Here is a 26,410-nt window from a genome sequence, read left to right as displayed (position 1 = left end):
AGTTAAGGGAGCCACCTTAGGGTTGGCAAGAGACTTGAACCTAGAGTGGCTCCCAGGAGCCCAAGCCGAGGTCCCCAGTTAGTTCCTTGGGCAGCTGAGGAGAGGGAACCTGAAATGACCCTATCCTATAGCAATACTGACTAATATCTTGCATATCATCATAGAACCTTCATCTGGTGATGGATGGAGATAGAGATAGAGACCCACACTGGAGCACTGGACTGAGCTCCCAAGGTCCCAATGAGGAGCAGAAGGAGGGAGAACATGAGCAAAGAAGTCGGGACCACGAGGGGTGCACCCACCCACTGAGACAGTGGAGCTGATCTACTGGGAGCTCACCAAGGCCAGCTGGACTGTGACTGAAAAAGCATGGGTTAAAACTGGACTCTCTGAACATGGCGAACAATGAGGTCTGATGAGAAGCCAAGGACAATGGCACGGGGTTTTGATCCTACTTCATGTTCTGGCTTTATGGGAGCCTAGCCAGTTTGGATGTTCACCTTCCTAGATATGGACAGAGGGGGGAGGACCTAGGACTTACCACAAGGCAGGGAACCCTTACTGCTCTTTGGACTGGAGAGGGAGGAGGAGAGGAGTGGGAGGAGGGGGAGAAGGGTGGGAGGAGGGGGAGGGAAATGCGAGGCTGGGAGGAGGTGGAAACTTGTTTTTTTTCTTCCTTTTCTCAATAAAAAATAAATAAAAATAAATAAAATGTAATGTATAATTAAGAAACATAGGTTCATAGAGAGCCATCTATAATAATCAAGTTTATAGACATGTTAGCTAGGTTTTCTAGATGTACAGAGATATATTTCAGATAGACAGGTATTTTTGAACAACTTCAAAGAGCTACAGAATATGGCACTTAAAATGTTTAAATAACTGAGACTTTTCATGACAATGAAACACATCTGCTCCTGGCAGCACCATTTACTTCAAGAGGTTGATGGGCATCAAAGAAGCTCCTTATAAAGTTGGTTAGCCATTTGGGCAAGAAACTGTACTTGCCTGGACTGATTGATGTTATGCTGTATTAACTGGGCATGGATAACCCACAAAGAAATGACTACTGAACTTGCCTAAAGGTGAGATTGTCTTTCGGGGTTCCTGCTTTATAAAAGAGTCTGCAAGACATTCTGCAGGACACAGAAGAAAGTGATTGACAAACTGCCAATATAGGCAGAACTGTCTTTGAAATTTCCTGCTTAAAGGAAATGTCTGCTAGACACTATGGGCCTGTAGGCTGAAGGTTGGATGCCCCAATGATACAGAAGAACTTTGTGTGACTGTCTAGGCAGCAAGACGTCTCTGCCAATTCTAGAGTTTTGGAAGTTGCTTACAATGCACTTCCTGTTATTCTTCTGTTGTCTTTGAGGGAGTTGAAGAATAGAAGGTTATAATTATAGCTTTCCTTGGTTATTATAAAAGGTAAAGTAGATATAATCTTGCTTGATACCTGTTTTGTAGATGTAATTTTACTATGTTAAAATTAAAACCTTCCGTTTTATTTAAACAAAACAGGAGAGGTGATGTGGAATTCCCCTCTGTATGCTATGAATACCACTGGTTAATAAAGAAACTATTTGGGGCCTGTACAGGGAAGAATAGAGGTAGGTGGGGAAAACTAAACTTAATGTAGGGAGAAATAAGGCAGAGACAGGAGATGCCATGTAGCCACCATAAGGGAAAGATATGAGCTGCTAGCTGGAACCTTACTGTTAGGGAATAAGCCCCATGGTAAAATATAAAATAATAGAAATGGGTTAATTTAATATGTAAGAGCTTGCTAGGAATATGTTGTAGTGATTGGCAAAGCAGTGATTTAACTAATATAGTTTCTGTGTGGTTATTTGAAGAGTATGAGCAGCTGGGAAATGAACAAGCAGCCTCCTACAACATTAATGTCAGAGTATAGTCCTCCTTCTTCTTGTAAAAGAACTCTTAAATATCCTTAAGGTAGAGAAAGAGACTTCGCATCCCAGCTACTCAACTGAGTTACATATTCAAGTATTACTTGGGCCACAAAGTGAGTTCAAAGTCAGCCTGAAAATCTTAGTGAGATCGTGTCTCAAACCAAAAATAAAATGGGTTTAGTTCAGAGCCTAGCCCAGTTGTTTACTTCCTCTGGCAGATGAAAGGAGCAAATATAGAGACCCACAGTCAAACACTAGGTGGAGCTCAGAGAACCCCCGAGGAGAAGAAGGATTTCAGGAGTCTGAAGGGTTGAGGACACCAAAAGAGTATGGCCCACAGAATCAACTAAACAGGGCTCATAGGGCCTCACAAAGACTGAAGCAGAAGCCTCAGAACCTGCATGGGTCTGCCTAGGCCCGCTGTATATACATTACAGTTGCTTATCTTGGGGTTTTTGTGAAACTCCTAACAGTAGGAGCTGATGTGCCTCTGACTCTTTTGCCTGCCCTTAGGACTCTTTACTCCTACTAGGTTGTCTTGTCAAGTCTTGATATGAGGGTTTGCTCCTAGTCTTATTGCATTTTGTTGTGCAATATTTGGTTGATATCCCTGTGAGAACTGCACTTTTCTGAAGGGACACTAAAGGAGCAGAAGATCTGGGGAAGACGGGTAGGTAGGGGAATTGAGAGTGACTGAAGAAAGAAACTTCTGTCAGGATGTACTGTATGAAAGGCCCATAAATAAAATGAAAAAAATGATAAAGAGTAAAATGAGGGCTGAATTGTATGGGAGAAAGTTTCATAAGGTCTCCACTCTTAGCTGAGAAGCTATTGAAAGTTGGTGGCTTCCGGGGAAGGAAGAGTCAATTTTCTCTAAGGGTGTGACCAGGGTCCAGTAGATAGCCCCATGCTCTTGAGTATATGAGCAGCACAAATGATATTAACTGGATTATTGTTTGTAAAAATTAGACACAAAGTAGAGGAGGGGAGGGAATTGGTGTGGTATTACAGGCAAAAAAAGGGGATTAATATGATCAAAACATATTGTATGCACCTATGAAATTCTCAAAAAGATATTTTAAGTATATGTGATAGCAAAAATATATTCCTCATTGTGCCCATGGATAAATGCATCCTGCACCCCTCATCTGAAAAGCTTTCATTTGCAATTGATTGATATTAACATGTAATGGAGGAATGTCATTGGTTAAAAAATAAAGAAACTGCCTTGGCCCATTTTATTGGTTAGAAAATAGGTGGGTGGAGTAAACAGAACAGAATCCTGGGAGGAAGAGGAAGTGAGTTCAGAGACGCCATGCTCCCCTCTCCCAAGCAGACACAATAGTTCTGCTCTATGAGGCAGACTCAATGAACTCCGACCCAGGATGGACTAGGCTAGAATTTTCCTGGTAAGCGCACCTCAAGGCGCTACATACATTATTAGAAATGGGTTAAGAGGCTGAAACTAATGGGCCAGGCAGTGTTTAAAAGAATACAGTTTTGTGATGTTATTTCGGGGCATAAGCGAGCCAGGTAGCCGGGGTGCTGGGGACGCAGCCCCACTGCTCCTATTACAACAGAATGGTGCGCAGACGTTTGGACGACTGTATCCACTGAAACCCTGAAAAAGCTTGGGAAAGAGTAAAGCATGTTTTCTTGGTAGCAGCAATTTTCCGGGTCTGCTCTGCTTGCTAGAAGCAAGCAAGTGCTCTCATCTAAGAGAGGCTTTCTGACTCAGCTTCAGCTGCAAAACCCTGCAGCTCTTAAGAGGTCCTGCCACGAAACATTTAAATGGTGTTGATAAAAGCCGACTGAATGCTTGTTTGTTTTCAGCAGTAGCAGGAAAAAAAGCTGTGTTGTTTTAAAATGCCGGCTTTCTGGGCCGTCCTGCCAGGGCAAACTCTGACTGTTTGAGGCAGGAGGGCCAACTACAGAGAGAGGACTTGAGTGTTGTCTGTTGCAGCTTGTTTGATGGCAAGGACCTTGAAACACTGTAGACTTGTGGCACTGAATACAGCTCTGGCCGGTACCTCAGCCACAAGGTTGGAATGGCAGAAAGCTAAGGAATGGGCTACATCTAGCTGGCAAAGCCACGGCTTTAGTCCTACTGAGATTGCTTGGTAAATTAAAGATTCATGTGGCCAAAAAAAGAAAGAGATATACAGTAAAGAGAGCATCAAAGACAAAGAAAAATTTTAAATGATTTACAGTGTTAAAAATATATGCAGACTAAAAGTTAAAGTTCTTAAAGTAAAAAACAAAAATAAGGAAGAAAGAGAGTAGTTGGGTGTGGTAGTACACACCTTTAATCCCAACACTTGGGAGGCAGAGGGAGATTTCTGAGACTTCAAGGTGTGGTAGCACACGCCTTTAATCCTGAATGCCTGGGAGGCAGGGACAAGGGGATCTCTGAGAGTTCAAGGACAGCCTGGTCTACAGAGTTATTCCAGGTCAAAGATACAGAGAACCTGTCTCAAAAAGCAAAAAATAAAAGTAAAAATAAGCAAAATAAAGGTTAAAATAAAGTGCACAAAGATGAAAAATACACAGAGAATTTTGATACTGTATGCTATTATGCTCTCTTTGAATTGTTTGAATGCTGAAGAAGGAGCAACAGCTGCTAAAAGATATTTGTTTATAAATGCTGCTGAACTAATCCAACATATATATTTTGAAAATGTCAAAATTTGGATCTAAGGACATGATGCTTTGGAAAGGAGTTTCTTATTTTGTTTTCACAGAGGGTGAGAGTCTGTGGATTGTTCCTATTCCAGTATGGTATGATGGACCACACCCTCCTGAAGGGTTGCTGTGAACATCCTCAGAAATTTACTTCGCTCAACTGCCAATGAGATGAAACTAGCACACAGGTTATACCATGAAAGACCTAATTAACAATGCCCCCATTCAGCAGGAAGCAGTTTGGAGAGAAATAACTGCGCCCATATTCCCAAAAATTGTTTATAAATGTTCTTTTACATTTATAGGGGGAGATGATATAGATGTGAATAATTTGCATTGATATGAATCTTGGTTTACTGATATTAATTTAAGGTCAATTTTATTATATGTATATGTATTTCTGATATTGATTAAGGTACTGTGATTGGGTAGTACATTTAAAAATGTAATGTACATAGGTTGTTAATAGATAATCATAATTGTCAAGTTTGTAGTCATGTTAGTTAGATTTTCTAGATGTACATTGATAAATTTTAGATAGACATTCTTCCTATCTTTCAAAGATTACAGAATAGGACATTTAATGTTTTAATAACTGAGGACTTTTCATGACAATGAGACACTCTGCTCCTGGCAGCACCAATCTACTTCAAGAGGAAGATGGGCATCGAAGAGGCACCTTATGGAGTTTGATAGCCATTTGGGCAAGAAACTGCTCTTGCCTGGACTATTGCATAAACTGGACACAGAGAACCCACAGAGAGAGAACTACTGAACTTGCCTAAAGGTGAGATGATCTTTTGGGGTTCCTGATTCAGGAAAGAGTCTGAGAGACATTCTGCAGGACACAACAGATAGTCACTGAACTGACTTTGAAATGTCCAGCTTCATGGAAATGTCTCTGGATACCATGGGCCTGTAGGCTGAAGATGGATGCCCCAATGGTACAGAGGAACTTTGGGTGACTGTCCAGGCAGCGAGATGTCTCTGTCATTAGTAGAGTTTGAAAGTTGCTTATTTCTTGTTGGCTTAGGTAATATTGTATCTTTCTGGAGGCTTTGATGGAGTTGAAGAATAGTTAGTTATAGTTATAGTTTTCCTTAGTTATGATAAAGATAAAATAGATGTAAATATCGTAATTTTTGCTTGATAACCATTTTATGTAATTTTGCTGTGTTAAAGTTAAGGCCTTCCCTTTTTTGTTGTTTAAACAGAAAAGGGGGAAATGATGGAGGAATGTCATTGGTTAAAAAATAAAGAAACTGCCTTGGCCCATTTTATTGGTTAGAACATAGGTGGGTGGAGTAAACAGAACAGAATCCTGGGAGGAAGAGGAAGTGAGTTCAGAGACGCCATGCTCCCCTCTCCCAAGCAGACACAATAGTTCTGCTCTATGAGGCAGACTCAATGAACTCCGACCCAGGATGGACTAGGCTAGAATTTTCCTGGTAAGCGCACCTCAAGGCGCTACATACATTATTAGAAATGGGTTAAGAGGCTGAAACTAATGGGCCAGGCAGTGTTTAAAAGAATACAGTTTGTGTGATGTTATTTCAGGGAATAAGCTAGCCAGGTGGCCGAGGTGCCGGGGATGCAGCCCTGCCTCTCCTATTACAACAAACATGGAGACACATAACTAAACAAGGGGTAGAGACTAAGTTTGCAGAATGCTCAACCTTAAAGGGAGCATACACACCATACATCTCCTCCTCCAAGACTCAGAAGTCATTTAGGAGGAAGAGGTGGTGCAATAAAGTACAAAAGCCAAAAGGAGGAGATGACTCGAGCGATTACAGGGTGTCCTGAACACAGAGGGCAGCTGCACATATTAACTCATAGTATGCACAAGACCTGTATAAAACCAAGCCAGACAAAATCCCATAATTTAGGCCAATTTTACCTGTTTTAGCCTTGGAGCTAATGGGTATTCCTGGCTGCTGGAAGAGGGAGAGTCAATTTTCTTTAAGAAATTTTCTTTAAGCTCCTGGAATCAGGCATTGTGGAACACTTCGTTAGCATTTGAAAGGCAGAGGCAGGTGAATCTCTGTGAGTTCCTGATTTAGGCTGTTCTCCACAGTGAGTTCTAGAACAGCCAGAGCTACACAGTAAGGCAGTGTCTATTAAAAATCAAAATAAAATGGAGAAGTGCAGTCCCTTTTAAGTCAACAATGCTCCAGTGATAGACCATAAATTCAAGAATATTCAGGCAGCACAAATTGGTAGTAAATGTTTTATTTTTTTAAAAAGAGAGGGACAAAAAGTTAAGTGGGTAGGGAAGAGGGGTCAATCTTGGAATCGTTCAGTATGAGTCAAGTAAGGAACTCTCAAAGAACAAATAAAAGTTGATGCCCTTCAGTAGAAGAATGAATGAAGAAAGTGTGAAATATATACATATTAGAGTACTACTCAGCGGTACAAAACAATGACATCTTGAATTTTGCATGCAAATGGATGGTAATAGAAAACACTATTCTGAGTGAGGTAACCCAGACCCAAAAAGATAAACATGGGATGTACTCACTCATAACTGGTTTCTAGCCATAAATAAAGGACATTGAGCCTATAATTAGTGATCCTAGAGAAGCTAAATAAGAATGTGAACCCAGAGAAAAACAGAGTTATCCTCCTGAATAGTGAGAAAAGTGAGAAGGGGAGGATGGGTGGAGCTTGGGGACATGGGATGGTTGGGATAAAGGAAGGGTGGATATGGGAGCAGGGAAGTATATATTCTAATTAAGGAAGCCATCTTAGGGTTGGCAAGAGACCTGACTCTAAAGGGGCTCCCAGGTGTCCAGGGAGATGTCCCCAGTTGGTTCCTTGGGAAGATGAGGAGAGGGAACCTGAAATGACCCTATCCTATAGCCATACTGATGAATATCTTGCATATCACCATAGAACCTTTTTCTGGCAATGGATGGAGATAGAGACAGAGACCCACACTGGAGCACACTGGACTGAGCTCCCAAGGTCCCAATGAGGAGCAGAAGGAGGGAGAACATGAGCAAGGAAGTCAGGACCTTGAGGGGTGCACCCACCCACTGGGACAGTGGGGCTGATCTATTGGGAGCTCACCAAGGCCAGCTGGACTGGGACTGAAAAAGCATGGGATAAAACTGGACTCACTGAACATGCCAAACAATGAGGGCTGATGAGAAGCCAAGGACAATGGCACTGGGTTTTGATCCTATTGCATGTACTGGCTATGTGGGAGCCTAGCCTGTTTGGATGCTTACCTTCCTAGACCTTGGTGGAGGGTGGAGGACCTTGGACTTCCCACAGGGCAGGGATCCCTGACTGCTCTTTGAACTGGAGAGGGAGGGTGAAAGGAGTTGGGGGAGGGGGAGAGGAGTAGAGGGAGGGGGAGAGAAATGGGAGGAGGGGAGGAGTCAGAAATTTTTTCAATAATAATAATAATAAAAGAACACATTATTTAAAAAGAATAAAAGAATTTCTGAACAAGTGTACTCAATAGCGTGTAACATCTGTGATCTTAAAAAATAAAAAGAGTATTAGGATTTAGGAGATACAATTCTTGGTATTGTGCCTACCTAACGTATTAGGCTCTGAGCTCAACCTCCAACACTGGGGCAAAAATGTTCTCAGATCATCTTCCCTTCCAAACTGGCTCTTTTTCACTCGTTTTAGAGCTGAACTAGGCCACATGCCCCATCTCTATTTCTAGCAATAAGTCTGTGGTGAAAACCCCAAGTAGGGGTCAGAGTGGAGAGAGTCTCCTCCCAGGGGACTCCAGAATCTGCTTGGCTGGTTTCAGGCCTGAGTGGAAAATACACTCCGTTCCCCAAATCACCTACCCCATCCCTCCATTTGTCCCAGGACTCACCAAGGGCCACCACCATGGCAGAATGAAGTGACATGACTCAAGCTTCAGCAGTCTGATGCAGTCTGGAGCTGAAGCCCTGCAGTGGACACAAGAGGCAGGATGTGTGGGCTGGGGTTCATTACAAGGTTTCTCTATTAGTTTCCTCACATGAAGAGGAAGAGGTTTGTCCTCTGGGCTTTCCACTCTTTCCTTCAGTAACTGACTCTTTGAGAAGGGGTCATATTCTAAAAAATACAGCAAATCTCTGAGTTTGGGTGCAATTGGATTCATTCCTCAATATATTTGTCTTGCTACAAATATGTGAGACACAGAAGTATAAGATTTACACATCAATTCTTATTGTAGAAATAAATGACACTTGATCTTTGGGATAGGCATTTCCTAATGTTCAAAATGAAAATCATAAAGCTTTCCCTGAATGTTTGATGTTATTGTCTTTGGAAGAGCTTAAACAGATACTTGACACATTAAATATGCCCTGCTACAAATAATGGCCTTTAGTATTAAATAATATTGGTGTGTGTGTGTGTGTGTTTCACAGTGTGTGTAGCAGTCAGAGGACAACTTGGCAAAATTGGTTCTTTCATCCTACTATATAGGTCTTGGGGATGAAACTTGAGTTTTCAGGTTTGGGAGCAAGCATTTTTACCCACTGGGCAATCTCATTGGCCCAGATGATATTTTTAAGATTTATTTTTATTTTATGTGCATTGGTGTCTCACCTGTCTATGTACCTGTGTGAGAGTGCTTCTTCCTCTGGAATTGGAGTTGCAAACAGTTGTGACTTATCAGGTGGATTTTGGGAATTGAACCTGGGTCTTCTGGAAGAGCAGCTCGTGCTCTTAAACACTGAACTATTTGTCTGGCCTCAGATGATATTTTCAAAAGATAACAAATGTTGCCAGGAGTAGAGAAATTGGATCTTTTTCACGCTCTTAACAGGAACCCAGGACCCCAACTGTTATGAGAAAAGCTGCCTCTGAGCGGATGAGTCAGAATAATTTTCGGGGACCTGCAGCCCTCCTTCCATGCCACTGGTGGAACAAAATGTGTAAATCAGAGGGAAGAAAGCTCTTCCTCTGTGGAAATAGCATGAAGATTTCACAAAATAAATTAAAAATAGAACCCAAGTAAGGGAATGAAAGAAGTATGGAAGTGAGATGTCAGCACTTATGGAATCATTGCAACACTATTCACAAGAGCTATGATGGGGAAATAGTCCAAAGACTGCCTGGGAAATTGTTGTGATCTAGCTGCCCTCACTACCCCTTACCAAAAGAAGAACTTCCTTGTGGTCTGTAATTGACAAGAATGTTTGTGTTCTTTCTGGCCCGTGGTTTTCTACAGAAGCAGTAGAGGTATAAAAAGCTTTGGTTGGTGCAAAATGAAGGTTGCTGTTCTTTCACCTGAAAAGAAGCCTCCTTGTCTCAATCCCAGCACCCCCCTGCCAGTCTCAGCTATCCAGTTGTGCTGGCATTGCAAGTGGAGGTTCCGCCAAGATCTGGAAAGTGGGGATTCATGAATGAGGTCACTCTGCTAAATTGAGGAGCGTATTGGGGAAGGTAATGTGGTTTTTCTTTTCATCCTCAGAGATACTCTGAGGGACACTCTCCAAAAGACTAGCAAGTATAAAGAAGAGGCAGGAAGGTGTGTTGAAAGGCCTCAAAAAGTACCTGAAACTCTTAAAGCAACAAGGCATGAAAGTAACAAGGAAGACAGCTGAAGACTGTGTACACGAGGGGATTTAAATGTTTCAGACTGGGAACAAGCCAAGTCAGGTTAAAAGGAGTATGTGTGTCTTCATCCCCAGAGATGCTCTGAGCAATGCCCTCTGGAAGATTGGCCAGTAGGGAAGTAATATAGAGGAGGCAGGAGGGTGAATTGAGGGTTTCAAAAGAATGTGTACAGATGTATGTTATTGTGTTGATTTTCTTGTCTTTTGTGTTCTGGACTGGAGAAAGACATTTGATTCTGGGAACTGCTAAGTGCTGCACCAGCACAACAACTGTCGTTCTTCTGAGCAAGGGACGTCGGGATTAACACACAGCACAACTTCAGGTTCTGCAGACAAGCCCTTTTTTCTACTTTCTTACAAGTATATATAGCCCACAGCAGGGGAGGCCAAACAGCAATAGCAGGAAGCTCATCACTGCAACTCAATGGCTTAGGGGTAAACATCCTTAGAAACATTGCTGAAAACAACAGATTGTTCCTGTTTTTGTTCCTGTTTTCAACCAACCTCAGGAGTGCAAAACAGATCAAGTGGGGGTGCGAAGGCCTGTCCTCTAGGGACCCAATACTAAGAAAGGTATTTTGACTTTAAAATATGGGCCTAAGGATTTGATGCTTTGGAAAAGAGGTTCTGCTTTTGTCTCCACAGAGCATGAGAACCTGTGGATTCATTGTGAATTTATGTGGTTTGAATCACCGAGACCCCCTGAAATGTTGATGTAAAATACTCCCAAGAATGCAGCACCCCCACTCAGCAGGAAGTAGCCAGACAGGTTGATGATGCCCAAATTCCCTAAAGGATTGTTAAAGTGGGACCCCTTCAATGGTTCCCTGAGTTCTGCTCTACTCCAGGCAGCAGTTTCGACCCAGAGTGAGCGCATCTGGGGCCAGAAGGCAGCTGGAGCAGAGCTTTGATAGGTGGCTACAGCAAAAGGCATGTTATCATGACCCAGTCAGTGTCCGGCCTGGAGGAAACTGCAGCCGTGTCAAGCGTATCAGGAAATATGGCAAGAATTGTTGGACCATAGTAGATAAGCAGAAGAAAGACCTTGGAATCACTGCAGCTGTGATTGCCATTATTGATATCTCTGCTATCACAGATATTCCTGCCTCAGTTGCTCTTTCCCAGACTGTGCAGATAGATGGCTGAGACTGTCAGCTAGCTAGCTGAAGAGTCAACAATGCTTTGGATATTCAAAATGACATATTCAGTTGGCCATATTGACATTGAACCAACAAGTGGCTCTGGTTCAGGAGCAAGTATCTTTGGACTTTTCAACAGTTTATCATGTTAAGTGATACTCATGGCACTGTATTGCATGCTTCTGCTACTGTTATGAGAGGGGTTTGGAATATTTTACAACTCAGTTAGTGCATGCTAGATGGTTGCAGTGCCAGTCTGGCTTGTTGGCGCTGTCCGTCCTGGGGATACTTGGTTTAGGGCTATATGTTTGGGTAGCCATGGACAGGCAATATTTTGGGGGCAGGATGCCACCTAAGACAGGGAGTATTAGAGGGCTATTCCCAATGACAGGCAAGGTATTCCACCCAAAGTAAAAAGACAGGCAACTTTTATTTTATAAAATAAAATAGGGGGAATTGTTGTGATCTAGCTGCCCTCACTACCCATGACTGACAGCAGAACTTCCTTGTGGTCTGTAATTGATAAGAATGTTTTTGTTCTTTCTGGCCTGAGGTTTTCCACAGAAGCAGTAGAGGTATAAAAGGCTTTGGTTGGGGCAAAATAATGGTTACTTTTCTTCCACATGAAAAGAAGCCTCCATATCTATATCTATATAGATATATGCCTCCATATATATGCAGTGGAATGGAGATGATAATGATGATGGCATGAAAAAAAATCATATGACTGGACCTTCAAGAAACAGCTTGACCCAGTAAACAACCTCAGAAGGGAAGGCACTGCATTGTTCCCTCACATGAGGTATATTAAGTAGTCATATTCAAGCTGCACATTCTGATCCATGCCTACAATTTCTGCACTTAGGAGGATGAGCAGAAGATTACCATGAATGCAAGGCCAATCTTCACTACATAGTGAGTTCTAAGCCAGTCTGAGCTATATAGCAAGAGTCTGTCTCAAAACAATAAAATAGTTAAAGAAGTCAAATTCACAAAAGCAAAGTTTAGAATGCTGTCTACTAGAAGGAAAAAAGTGGGAACGGTATCTATCAATAGACAAAAATGTTAGTCATTCAGTAAGAATAAGTCTAAGACAACATAATACCATAGTCAATAAAACAGAGCTGCACAGTTAAAACGTTAAAAGAACAAGTTTTATCCTTTTCTCTGTTTTAGCTAGGTTTTCTATTGCTGCAATAAAATATGAGCAAAAGTAATGTGGAGAGAAAAGGGTTTATTTCATCTTGGACTTCCACGTAACACTATCACTAAGGGAAGTCAGGGTAGGAACTCAAGACAGGAGCCTGGAGGCAGAAACTGAAACAAAGCCTGTGGAGGAACACCTCTTACTGGGTTGCTCTTATGGTTTACCCAGTCTTCTTTCTTTTACTGCCCAGAACTATCATTCTCACACTGGGCTATGGCCATCCACATCCATCAATAATCAAGAAAATGACTCAGAGCTCTCTCTCTCTCTCTCTCATTCCCTCTAACTTTCCGTCTCCTCCCTCTTCCTTTTTTCTCCTTCTCACTTTACCTTTCCCTCCTCCTCCCTCTCTCTCTATTCATCCCTCTCTACTTGTCCCCCCTCTCTCTCCATCTTTCCCTCTCTACCCATCCCTCTCTCCATCCCTCTCTATATTCATGCAGTACCATTAAAACTGGAGGGTGAACAGAGTAACATAAAATCATAAAGGGACTGAATAGATAAAAGACAGACCTAGGGTCTGAGGTCGGATGGATACCTTTATGTCAAGACCAGAAAAGGCAGGCGTGACTGAGGAGATCCACCCAGAGGGGTAAGTGTGTGCCTGCCAAGCCAGAAGGTCCCCAGAAGGGAGTGCAGGGCACCTCCAACTCTTCCTGCAGGGGCTTCTTTGTTCCACACGACACTGCCCGCCCCAAGTTTGCCCTTTAATCTGCAAGGTCCTTGGCCCACCAGGAGTCCTTGTTCCTGTGCTGAAGAGGTCCATCCAGAGGGGTAAGTGTGTGCCTGCCTGGGGCAGACAGTCCAGGAATGGAGTACAGAAAAGCATTAAGCAGCTGAGTCTGTTTAAAATAATCTGGAATGTCCAGGACACAGTAAAAAGTCTCCCTACCCCTTCTGGTACAATAACAGCTGACCTCTGAATGCTCCAACATCATGGATATTTTGGGGAAGATTGCATCCTCATCTGTCCTTTAAAGGGATGGCTGTTCCAAGCTGTGAGTCCTCCCCTATTACACAGATGACATCACTTTTCCTAGACACTCAGGACTCTTCTGGTTCTTTCTAGTCCCCAGTGTTGATCAACTCATCCAAGGAAAGAGAATCTGTGAGTCTCTGGTACAGAATCAGAAAACCTATTTCCAGGTCTTTCACCTTTCAACTTATATGATGTCAGTCACAGGCCATCCTGTTAATCTTTACACCAGCCCAATCCCTGTGCTGTTTGCCTTCCTGTTACAAAAAAATCTTTCTATGTAGCATGAGAAGTAATCCATAATTTGGAGTTAGACTCACCCACTTGTGCCCATGTCTTCTGCTACAGCAAGAATCCTGGAGGAAAAGACACTTAAGATGTGAGCTGTCTCCTTCTTCCCCTCTGTCCCTGTTGAGTCTCTGTACATTAGAAGTCAGAGCCCACTCAGTGAAGATGAACTCATGCACCAACTTCTACCATTGCATGGAAGCCAGGCTCTCTGCTGTGGGCAGATCCAGCATCCCTAGCTGATATTTCCGCCCTTATATTCCACATCATTCTTTCCCAGGAGAACTTACCAGGACACACCAGGTTAAAGACCATAGGCAGCATGGTACTGCTTCTGCTGACAAGAGGCAGTTCCCCAATAAAACCATACAGGATTTCCTGAGAAATTCAACTCACCTGTTTCACTGGTTGACCACAGCTGAAAAAACAGATACTTGTTGGCTACTTGTATGTTGTTTGTGGCTCAAAAATCATAAAGGATTCCAAAAAGTTCTCAAGACTCAGAGTCTTACTTTGCAGACTTTTACCATGACCATCCTGGAACATGTCTTGACCTCAGTTCCTCTTATTCAGAGCCATAAAATAAGGTAATTATTTCAAAGCTGTATCTTTAGGTGTTTTTATACAAGATTTAAATATTCTTCCTCCGTAGTATAAAAAAATCAAATGAGTACTTTCAATATAATAATCATTACATGTAAATCAACATGAGTTTTAAGGCAATACTTTTAAATTGGTTAAGATTATAATGATTTCATTTCCAATTCAACTGATTATGCAGTTACTGAGAATTATAAAAGCCTACTTCTGAAGAAAAGACCAAAACATGTATGTTTGCAGAACATCTGAAATTTATGATCCAGAGATCATCCAATCCTTTTTCTTTCTCTTCCTCTCTTCTTTCTGTGTCTCTACCCTCTCTTTTCTCTGTTTATCAGTTTGTAACATAATTTCCCACTACTCACTTAACATAATCCTGTTGAATAAAATTGCCAGTGGTCAATTTTAAATTCCAAAAAAAAAAATGCCTAGACTTCAAGAAAAAATACTGAAAAGAAAAAAAGAACATGTCAGTTTCTAAGCATTCAAATCAACAATGTTTTATCTTCAGTCTTTTCAGTTTTTCCTTTAGAATGTCTCTGTGGGGAGATGGCACCATTGTTAACTGCACTTACTGCTCTTGCACAGGAACTGGGATCAGTTTTCAGTACCCCCATGGAACTGGAGTTACAAGTTGTGAGCTACCATGCCCTCTTCTGGACTCTTAGGACAACTCTATGCACACACACACACAGAGAGAGAGAGAGAGAGAGAGAGAGAGAGAGAGATATTCACACATAATAGACATAATGAAATTAAAATCATCTTTAATCTATTTTTCATTCATACTTTGGAAATTTCATATATGTAAATAATTTCTCTTAGTAATATCCATCCCTATTTCTCTGTACAACTACTCCTCTATCCCTCCCAACACATTTCTTTTCTTCCAACTTCATGTCCTCTGAGTACAGATATTGTTGCCCATGTGCACATGGGTGGGGGCCTATTAACTGAGGTATAGGCACCAAGATTCACATCTCTGAAGAAAACTGACTCTCCCTTACCCAGCAGCCATCAACTGCCAATAGATTCTCAGTTAGAGGTGGACCCTCAGAAACACATCTCCTAGTCATACTGGAATAGTAAAAAAGTTTGATCCTGAAAATGTTTTTAAATAATTGGTTACATAATTTGGCACATGAAAATTACATATATATATGTATCATAGCCTAAGTGATGGTTGTGCACCGTGGAATAGTCAACTATAACCAAATATTAATAATGTTGTTTCACAATTTTGTGCTTTTTGAAGGTAGAACACTTATAGCTGCTGTGGTGGTTTGAATAAGAATAACCCCCATATCCACATAGATATGAATGCTTGATCATTGCGGAATGATTTAAATTGACAGGGATTAGGAAATGTGGCCTTACTGGAGTAGGTGTGTCACTGGAGGTTAGGTCTTTGAGGTTTTATGGACCTGAGCCAGGTCTAATGTCTTTTCCTGATGCATGCTAATCTGGATGTAAACTCTCTGCTACCTCTCTAGCACCATACCTGCCTGCATGTCACCATCCCTACCATAATAATGGACTAAAATCTCTAAAATTATAAGCAAGTTCCAACTTAATGTTTTCCTTTATAAGACTTGCCTTGGAAATGGTGTCTCTACAACAGAACACTGACTGAGACATCTACTTTTAGTGATTTTTCATGGATACATTCTTTGTCTTTTCCCTCTAAAATTGCAAAGAGTATTCTCTGTTTAGGTATGTACTCCATTTTTATTGTATTATTTGTTCTTTTGATGAACAATTTCTTGAGTTCTTTATATATTTTGGAGATCAGACTTCTGTCTGATGTGGGATTAGTGAAGATGTTTTTCCATTCTGTAGGCTGCCATTTTGTCTTGTTCACCATGCCCTCTGCCTTACAGAAGCTTTTCAGTTTCAGGAGATCACATTTCTTCATTGTTTCTCTCAGTGCCTGTGCTACTTTAAGAAGCAGTCTCCTGTGCCAATGCATTCAAGTGTCCTTCCTACTTTCTCTTCTATGAGCTTAAGTATGACTGGCTTAATGTTGAGGTTTTTGGTCAATTTGGAAGTGAATTTTCTGCATGGTGATGGACATGGGTCTATTTTCATTCTGCTACATGTTGATATCCAGTTATGCCAGCATAATTTGTTAAATATGCTTTCTTTATTCCATTTGATATTTTTTGCTTCTATGTCAAAAATTAAGTGCTTGTAGGTGTGTGGATTGATATCTGGTTTTTCATTTCTGTTCCATTGGTCCTCTTGTCTGATTTTATGCCAGTATCATGCTGGTTTCAGTACTGTAGCTCTGTAGTAGAGTTTGAAGTCAGGGATTGAGATGCCTCCAGAGCTGGAGAGGTTGTGGGGTAAAGGGAACACTCGTGCATGTTTGCTGATGCAGGAAGGTCTTCTTTCATTGGTTAAATAAAGAGACTGCCTTGGCCTTTTGATAGGACAGCAGCTTAGATAGGCAGAGTAGACAGAACAGAATGCTGGGAGGAAGAAGGCAGTGAGGCAGACACCATGGCTCTCCTCTCTGAGAGAGATATCGGTTGGACTTATCGTGGTAAGCCACAACCTTGTCGTGATACATGGAAATGGGTTAGATCAGGATGTAGGAGTCAGCCAAGAAGGGGCTAGATATAATGGGCTAGTCAGTGTTTAAATTAATACAGTTTCCATGTAATTATTTTGGGTGTAAACTAGCTGGGGAGCTGGGCAGTGGGAAGTGGTCCACTGCTCCTTTTACACATTGCTAGTGGTAGTGCAAACTAGTATAACCCCTTTGCGTATCAGTATGGAAATTATTCAAAAAATAAGAAACAGCCTTCCGTAAGACTCAGCAATACCACTTTGGGGTATATATCCAAAGGATGTTCAATCATACCACAAGGATATATGCTCAACTATGCTTATAGCAGCATTATTTGTCATAGCCTGAACCTAGAAATAACCAAAACGGCTCTCAACCAAAGAATGGATAATGAAAATGTGGTACATTTACACAGTGGAGTACAACACAACAGAAAAAAATGACATCTTGAAATTCTCAGCAAATGGATGGAGCTAGAAAATACCATTTTGAATGAAGTAACCCAGAACCAGAAAGACAATTATCATAAGTACTCTCATAAGTAGTTTTTAAACATAAAGCAAAAAAAAAAAAAACCAACCTAAAAATCACAATCCCAGAAAACCTAGACAACAATTAGGACTCGAAGAGAAACATACATGGATCTAATCTACATGGGGGGGGGGAGTAGTAAAAGACAAGATATCTTGAGTAAATTGGGAGCATGGGGACCTTGGAAGAGGGTTGAAGGGGAGGGGAGAGGCAGGAAGGGCAGCAGAAAAAAATGTATAGCTCAATAAAATCAACAAAAAATAAACTAAAAAATTTGCAAAGAGTGCTGTTATGAACATTCTTGCAAGTGACTCTAGCACACCTGTGTAAAAATTCTGATATTCCTTGTACTTTATATTCAATACTCAGATTAACAGATGGCACAGACTCTCTAACTATTTGATTTTCTTTTTATAAAATAATTATTTTAAATTATGTATTTGTGTATGCATCTGCTAAGGCCAGGGGAGTTACATTCTCTGGAGCTAGAGTTACAGGCAGTTGTGAGAAACCTGATGTGGGTGCCAATAAATGAAAACTAACTTCCTGTGCGAGAGGAGTGTGCACCACCCGAAAGATCTAGAAAAAAAAAAACAGACTCACCCAGGAAGAGTAGAAGACTGGAATTAATCAAACTCAGGACTGAAACCAACAAAACAGAAACACAGAAAACAATCCAACATACCAATGAAACAAAGAGGTAGTTCTTTGAGAAAATCAACAAGATTGGCAAACCCCTATCCAAACTAATCAAACGGAGGAGAGAGAACACTAAAATTAACAAGATCAGAAATAAAAAGGGAACATAACAACAGACACTGAGGACATTCAGAGAATCATTAGCTCTTACTAGAAAAGCCTGTATGCCACAAAATTGGAAAATGTAAAAGAAATGGACATTTTTTTAGATAAGTACTATATACCAAAATTAAATCAAGACCAGGTGAACAAATTAAATAGACCTGAGGCGGCGGAACGCAACGCGGCCGGACCACCGGGCGGCGGAACGCGGCCGGACCACCGGGCGGCGGAACGCGGCCGGACCACCGGGCGGCGGAACGCGGCCGGACCACCGGGCGGCGGAACGCGGCCGGACCACCGGGCGGCGGAACGCGGCCGGACCACCGGGCGGCGGAACGCGGCCGGACCACCGGGCGGCGGAACGCGGCCGGACCACCGGGCGGCGGAACGCGGCCGGACCACCGGGCGGCGGAACGCGGCCGGACCACCGGGCGGCGGAACGCGGCCGGACCACCGGGCGGCGGAACGCGGCCGGACCACCGGGCGGCGGAACGCGGCCGGACCACCGGGCGGCGGAACGCGGCCGGACCACCGGGCGGCGGAACGCGGCCGGACCACCGGGCGGCGGAACGCGGCCGGACCACCGGGCGGCGGAACGCGGCCGGACCACCGGGCGGCGGAACGCGGCCGGACCACCGGGCGGCGGAACGCGGCCGGACCACCGGGCGGCGGAACGCGGCCGGACCACCGGGCGGCGGAACGCGGCCGGACCACCGGGCGGCGGAACGCGGCCGGACCACCGGGCGGCGGAACGCGGCCGGACCACCGGGCGGCGGAACGCGGCCGGAACACCGGGCGGCGGAACGCGGCCGGAACACCGGGCGGCGGAACGCGGCCGGAACACCGGGCGGCGGAACGCGGCCGGAACACCGGGCGGCGGAACGCGGCCGGAACACCGGGCGGCGGAACGCGGCCGGAACACCGGGCGGCGGAACGCGGCCGGAACACCGGGCGGCGGAACGCGGCCGGAACACCGGGCGGCGGAACGCGGCCGGAACACCGGGCGGCGGAACGCGGCCGGAACACCGGGCGGCGGAACGCGGCCGGAACACCGGGCGGCGGAACGCGGCCGGAACACCGGGCGGCGGAACGCGGCCGGAACACCGGGCGGCGGAACGCGGCCGGAGGACGCCCAGCGCAGCCGGCGGGGACCCACTGGGACCAGAGCGGCAGCAGAGGACACAGGCTGCTGGCGGTGGGAACCGTCCCAGCAGGAGAAGCAGGCTGCAGGGACCGCGCGCAACACCAAGAACAGATCGCCCCACTACAATTAAACCAAAGAGGTAGGCCTTCGGTTGGGGAGGTCCCTGGCAAAGGAGGAGCCGGGTCCTATTCCTGAAGACCTTTCTGGGGGGTGAGAGGGATCTTGGCCCCCGGCAGGAACCAGGAAACAGAGCAAGGGCATTTTGTAAGAGGAGCCCCTGGCCAGCAGGGGAACCTGAACCAGTTTTAAAAGACCCCTTAGATAGCATCGATAGGAGGAGATGGGCAGGCGCCAAGGAAAGAATTCACCCAATAATCTGAAAAACAACATGAAAACACCAGAACCCAACGATCTTACAACAGAAGGTCTCCAACACCATAACACAGAAGAAGTGGAAAAAATTGACTTTATGAAAGCTGTAGAGTCCCTTAAACAACATGTGAAAAATGCCCTTATAGAAATGGATGAGAAGTATAACCAAAAATTTGAAGAAATGAGTAAATACGTACATAATACCATGGGAAACCAAGAAAGAACGATCAAACAGGTAATGGAAACAGTTCAAGAATTGAAAACTGAAATGGAAGCAAGGAAGAAAACACAAACTGAGGACCAGCTGGATATGGAAAATCTAGGTCAACGAGCAGAGCCTACAGAAACAAGCATAATCAATAGAATACAAGAAATAGAAGAAAGAATCTCAGATTCTGAGGACAACATAGAGAAAATAAACGCTCTGATCAAAGAAAACTGCAAAGCCAACAAATTCTCATCACAAAACATTCAGGAAATATGGGACACAATAAAAAGACCAAATCTAAGAATAATAGGAATAGAAGAAGGAGAAGAGTCACAGCTCAAAGGCCCAGAAAATATTTTGAACAAAATTATGGAAGAAAACTTTCCCAACATGAAGAAAGATATTCCTTTGAATATTCAAGAAGCATATAGAACACCAAACAGACTGGATCAAAGGAAAACATCCCCTCGCCATATAATAATCAAAACACAAAATATACAGGTTAAAGAAAGAATATTAAGAGCTGCAAAGGAAAAAGGCCAAGTAACTTATAAAGGTAAACCGATCAGACTTACACCTGATTTCTCTATGGAAACAATGAAAGCCAGAAGGTCCTGGATAGAAGTACTGCAGAAGCTAAGAGACCATGGATGCAAGCCCAGACTACTATACCCAGCCAAGCTTTCGTTCACTATAAATGGAGAAATCAAGACATTCCAGGATAAAAACAAATTTAAACAATACGTAGCCACGAATCCAGCCCTACAGAAAGTAATAGAAGGAAAATCGCAACCCAAGGAATCCAACATTGCCAACACCGCTTACAATAACTCAGGCATCTAGCGACCCTTCACTAGCACAACTCAAAGAAGGGAGACACACAAATTCTACTTCCAAAAACAATAAGAATATCTGGCGTAAACAACCACTGGTCATTAATATCACTTAATATTAATGGTCTCAATTCACCTATAAAAAGGCACAGGCTAAGAGATTGGATACGAAAACAGGATCCAACATTCTGCTGTTTGCAAGAAACACATCTCAACCACAAAGACAGGCATCTACTCAGAGTAAAGGGCTGGGAAAAGATCTTTCAAGCAAATGGTCCTAAGAAAAAAGCAGGTGTGGCCATATTAATTTCTAACAAAACAGATTTCAAACTAAAATCAATTTGAAGAGATCGAGATGGACACTTTATACTCATAACAGGAACAATTTGTCAGGATGAAGTCTCAATCCTGAATATTTACGCCCCTAATATAAAAGCACCCACGTATGTAAAAGAAATATTACTAAAACTCAAGGCAGACATCAAACCACACACACTAGTAGTAGGAGACTTCAATACACCTCTCTCAGCAATGGACAGGTCAATCAGACAGAAACCTAATAGAGAAGTAAGAGAACTACTGGAGGTAATGAAGCAAATGGACTTAACAGACATCTATAGAACATTCCACCCAAATAGGAAAGAATATACCTTCTTCTCTGCAGCCCATGGAACCTTCTCGAAAATTGACCACATACTCGGAAACAAAGGAAACCTCCACAGATACAAAAAAATATCAGTGTCCACCTGTGTCTTATCAGATCACCACGGATTAAAGTTAGAATTCAACAACAATCCTACCTCCAGAAAGCCGACAAACTCATGGAAACTGAACAGTCAACTACTGAACCACACCTGGGTCAAGGAAGAAATCAAGAAAGAAATTAAAGTCTTCCTTGAATTTAATGAAAATAAAGGGACAACATACTCAAACCTATGGGACACTATGAAAGCAGTGCTAAGAGGAAAGTTCATAGCACTAAGTGCCCACTTAAAGAAAACAGAGAAAGCATACATTGGAGACTTAACAGCACACCTGAAAGCTTTAGAAAAAAAAGAAGCAGATGCGCCCAGGAGGAGTAGAAGACTGGAAATAATCAAACTGAGGGCGGAAATCAACAAAATAGAAACGCAGAAAACAGTCCAAAGAATCAATGAAACAAAAAGTTGGTTCTTGGAGAAAATCAACAAGATCGACAAACCCCTATCCAAACTAATTAAACGACAGAGAGAGAACACGCAAATAAATAAGATCAGAAATGAAAAGGGGGACATAACCACAGACACAGAGGAAATTCAGAGACTCATTAGATCTTACTACAAAAGCCTGTATGCCACAAAACTAGAAAATGCAAAAGAAATGGACATTTTTTTAGATAAGTACCACATACCAAAGCTAAACCAAGACCAGGTGAACGATCTAAATAGACCTGTTAGTCGCGAAGAGCTAGAAACCGTTATCAAAAATCTACCTTCCAAAAAAAGCCCAGGACCAGATGGTTTCAATGCAGAATTCTACCAGAACTTCCAAGAAGAGCTAATACCTATACTCCTTAATGTATTTCACAATATAGAAACAGAAGAGTCATTGCCAAATTCCTTTTATGAAGCTACAGTTACCCTGATACCAAAACCACACAAAGACCCAACCAAGAAAGAAAATTACAGGCCGATCTCACTCATGAATATCGATGCAAAAATTCTCAATAAAATACTGGCAAACCGAATCCAAGGACACATTAGAAAAAGTATCCATTATGATCAAGTAGGCTTCATCCCAGAGATGCAGGGCTGGTTCAACATACGCAAATCTATCAATGTAATCCACCATATAAATAAACTGAAAGAAAAAAACCATATGATCATTTCATTAGATGCTGAAAAAGCATTTGACAAAATTCAACACCCCTTTATGATAAAAGTCTTGGAGAGATTAGGGATACAAGGGTCATACCTAAACATAATAAAAGCTATTTACAGCAAGCCGTCAGCTAACATTAAATTAAATGGAGAAAAACTCAAAGTCATCCCACTAAAATCAGGAACACGACAAGGCTGTCCACTCTCTCCATACCTCTTCAATATAGTGCTTGAAGTTCTAGCAATAGCAATAAGACAACATAAAGGGATCAAGGGGATTCGTATCGGAAAAGAAGAAGTTAAGCTCTCGTTATTTGCAGATGATATGATAGTATACATAAGCGACCCCAAAAACTCTACCAAAGAACTCCTACAGCTGATAAACACCTTTAGTAATGTGGCAGGATACAAGATCAACTCCAAAAAATCAGTGGCCTTCCTATACACTAAGGATAAGGAAACAGAGAGGGAAATTAGAGAAGCATCACCTTTCACGATAGTCACAAATAGCATAAAATATCTTGGGGTAAATCTGACCAAGGATGTGAAAGATCTATTTGACAAGAACTTTAAGTCTTTGAAGAAAGAAATTGAAGAGGACACCAGAAAATGGAAAGATCTTCCTTGCTCCTGGATTGGGAGGATCAACATAGTAAAAATGGCAATTCTAACAAAAGCAATCTATAGATTCAATGCAATCCCCATCAAAATCCCATCAAAATTCTTCACAGATCTGGAGAAGACAATAATCAACTTTATATGGAAAAACAAAAAACCCAGGATAGCCAAAACAATCTTATACAACAAAGGATCGTCTGGAGGCATTACCATCCCTGACTTCAAACTCTACTACAGAGCTACAGTATTGAAAACAGCTTGGTATTGGCATAAAAACAGAGAAGTCGACCAATGGAATCGAATAGAAGACCCTGACATTAACCCACAAACCTATGAACACCTGATTTTCGATAAAGGAGCTAAAAGTATACAATGGAAAAAAGAGAGCATCTTCAACAAATTGTGCTGGCAAAACTGGATGTCAACCTGTAGAAGAATGAAAATAGATCCATATCTATCACCATGCACAAAACTCAAGTCCAAATGGATTAAAGACCTCAATATCAGTTTGAACACAGTAAACCTGATAGAAGAGAAAGTCGGAAGTACTCTACAACACATGGGCACAGGAGACCACTTCTTACGTATAACCCCAGTAGCACAGACATTAAGGACCTCATTGAATAAATGGGACCTCCTGAGATTGAGAAGCTTCTGTAAAGCAAAGGACACTGTCACTAAGACAGAAAGGCAATCCACCAACTGGGAGAAGATCTTCACCAACCCCGCAACTGACAAAGGTCTGATCTCCAAAATATATAAAGAACTCAGGAAACTAGACCGTAAAAGGCTAAACAACCCAATTATAAAATGGGGCATTGAGCTGAACAGAGAATTCTCAACAGAAGAACTTCAAATGGCCAAAAGACACTTAAGGTCATGCTCAACTTCCTTAGCGATCAGGGAAATGCAAATCAAGACAACTTTAAGATACCATCTTACACCTGTCAGAATGGCTAAAATCAAAAATACCAATGATAGCCTTTGTTGGAGAGGTTGTGGAGAAAGGGGTACACTCATCCATTGCTGGTGGGAATGCAAACTTGTGCAACCACTTTGGAAGGCAGTATGGCGGTTTCTCAGGAAATTCGGGATCAACTTACCCCTGGACCCAGCAATACCACTCTTGGGAATATACCCAAGAGAGGCCTTATCATACAACAAAAGTATATGCTCTACAATGTTCATAGCAGCATTGTTTGTGATAGCCAGAACCTGGAAACAACCTAGATGCCCTTCAATGGAAGAATGGATGAAGAAAGTATGGAATTTATACATATTAGAGTACTACTCAGCAATAAAAAACAAGGACTTCATGAATTTTGCATACAAATGGATGGAAATAGAAAACACTATCCTGAGTGAGGTAAGCCAGACCCAAAAAGAGGAACATGGGATGTACTCACTCATATTTGGTTTCTAGCCATAAACCAAGGACATTGAGCTTATAATTAGTGATCCTAGAGAAGCTAAGTAAGAAGGAGAACCCAAAGAAAAACATATAGGCATCCTCCTGAATATTAACCTTCAGCAAGCGATGAAAGGAGACAGAGACAGAGACCCAAATTGGAGCACAGGACTGAAATCTCAAGGTCCAAATCAGGAGCAGAAAGAGAGAGAGCACGAGCATGGAACTCAGGACCGCGAGGGGTGCACCCACACATTGAGACAATGGGGATGTTCTATTGGGAACTCACCAAGGCCAGCTGGCCTGGGTCTGGAAAAGCCTGGGATAAAACCGGACTCTCTGAACATAGCGGACAATGAGGACTACTGAGAACTCAAGAACAATGGCAATGGGTTTCTGATCCGACTGCACGCACTGGCTTTGTGGGAGCCTAGGCAGTTTGGATGCTCAACTTACTAGACCTGGATGGAGGTGGGGGTTCCTTGGACTTCCCACAGGACAGGGAACCCTGATTGCTTTTCGGGCTGGGGGGGGAGACTTAATTGGGGGAGGGGGAGGGTAATGGGAGGCGGTGGCGGGGAAGAGACAGAAATCTTTAATAAATAAATGAATTAAAAAAAATAAAAAAAATAAAAAAAAATAAATAAATAGACCTGAAAGTCATGAGGAAATAGAAGCTGTCATCAAAAACCTACCTTCCTTGCCAGCACGGCAACTGTCGTTCTTCTGAGCGAGGGATGTCGGGATTAACAGGCAACAAAACTTCAGGTTCTGCAGACAAGCCTTTTTTTTTCATAAAACATTCATTTTATTAAATGGGGGCTCCATCCAGGTCTAGCAGACAAGCCTTTTATTCCACTTTCCCACAAGTATATATAGCCCTCAGCAGAAGAGGACAAACCAGCAATAGCAGGAAGCTAATCACCATAACTCAATGGCTTAGGGGTAAACATCCTTAGCAACATTGCTGAAAACAACAGATTGTTCCTGTTTTTGTTCCTGTTTTCAACCAACCTCAAGAGTACAAAACAGAACAAGTGGGGGTGCGAAGGCCTGTCCTCTAGGGACCCAACACCTACCAACCAAATAAAGCCCAGAGCCAGGTGGTTTTAGTGCACAATTCCACCAGAACTTCCAAGAAGAGCTGATACCATAATAGAAACAGAAGAATCATTGCCAAACTCCTATTATGAAGCTACATTTACCCTGATACCAAAACCACACAAAGACTCAACCAAGAAAGAGAATTACAGACCAATCTCACTCATGAACCTCGATGCAAAAATTTTCAATAATATTCTGACAAACCGAATCCAAGAACACATCAAAAAAAATCATCCATTATGATTAAGTAGACTTCATCCCAGAAAAGCAGCGCTGGTTCAACAAACAAAAAAAAATCTATCAATGTAATCCATCATATAAATAAACTGAAAGAAAAAAAACATTTGATCATTTCATTAGATTCTGAAAAGCCATTTGACAAAATTCAACACCCCTTTATGATAAAGGTCTTCAAGAGATTAGGGATACAAGGATCATATCTAAATATAATTAAAGTAATATATAGCAAGCCGACAGCTAACATCAAATTAAATGAAAACTCAAAGTAATTCCACTAAAATCAGGAACAAGAAAAGACTGTCATAAATGATTCTTGAAGTAGATTGATTCCTGAGGATC

At 42.4% G+C, this 26,410-nt stretch overlaps 1 protein-coding gene across 5 annotated transcripts in view; it reads right to left on the bottom strand.

Moving 5' to 3' along the window:
- The window catches only part of LOC142831756 (leukocyte-associated immunoglobulin-like receptor 1), a 41,263-nt gene extending 15,651 nt beyond the window's left edge, over positions 1–25,612 (bottom strand). For 2 of the 5 annotated variants that reach the window (XM_075942160.1, XM_075942175.1), the window contains exons 1-3: positions 25,423–25,609; positions 13,814–13,849; positions 8,437–8,512 (exon numbers count right to left, since the gene is read on the bottom strand). In XM_075942160.1, the coding sequence (XP_075798275.1) occupies positions 8,437–8,512; positions 13,814–13,849; positions 25,423–25,523 (213 nt within the window). In that variant the 5' untranslated portion in view covers positions 25,524–25,609. Of the gene's footprint in view, positions 1–6,495; positions 6,580–8,436; positions 8,513–13,813; positions 13,850–25,422 lie in introns of those variants that run through there. The other 3 variants (XM_075942146.1, XM_075942153.1, XM_075942167.1) reach the window with 3 other exon arrangements.
- Positions 25,613–26,410: the final 798 nt, after the last annotated feature.

The sequence above is a fragment of the Microtus pennsylvanicus genome, chromosome 1, assembly GCF_037038515.1.
Source record: "Microtus pennsylvanicus isolate mMicPen1 chromosome 1, mMicPen1.hap1, whole genome shotgun sequence".
NCBI lineage: Eukaryota > Metazoa > Chordata > Mammalia > Rodentia > Cricetidae > Microtus > Microtus pennsylvanicus.
The sequence above is the reverse complement of the archived record's forward strand: the minus strand, read 5'-3'. Positions and strand labels throughout refer to the sequence as shown.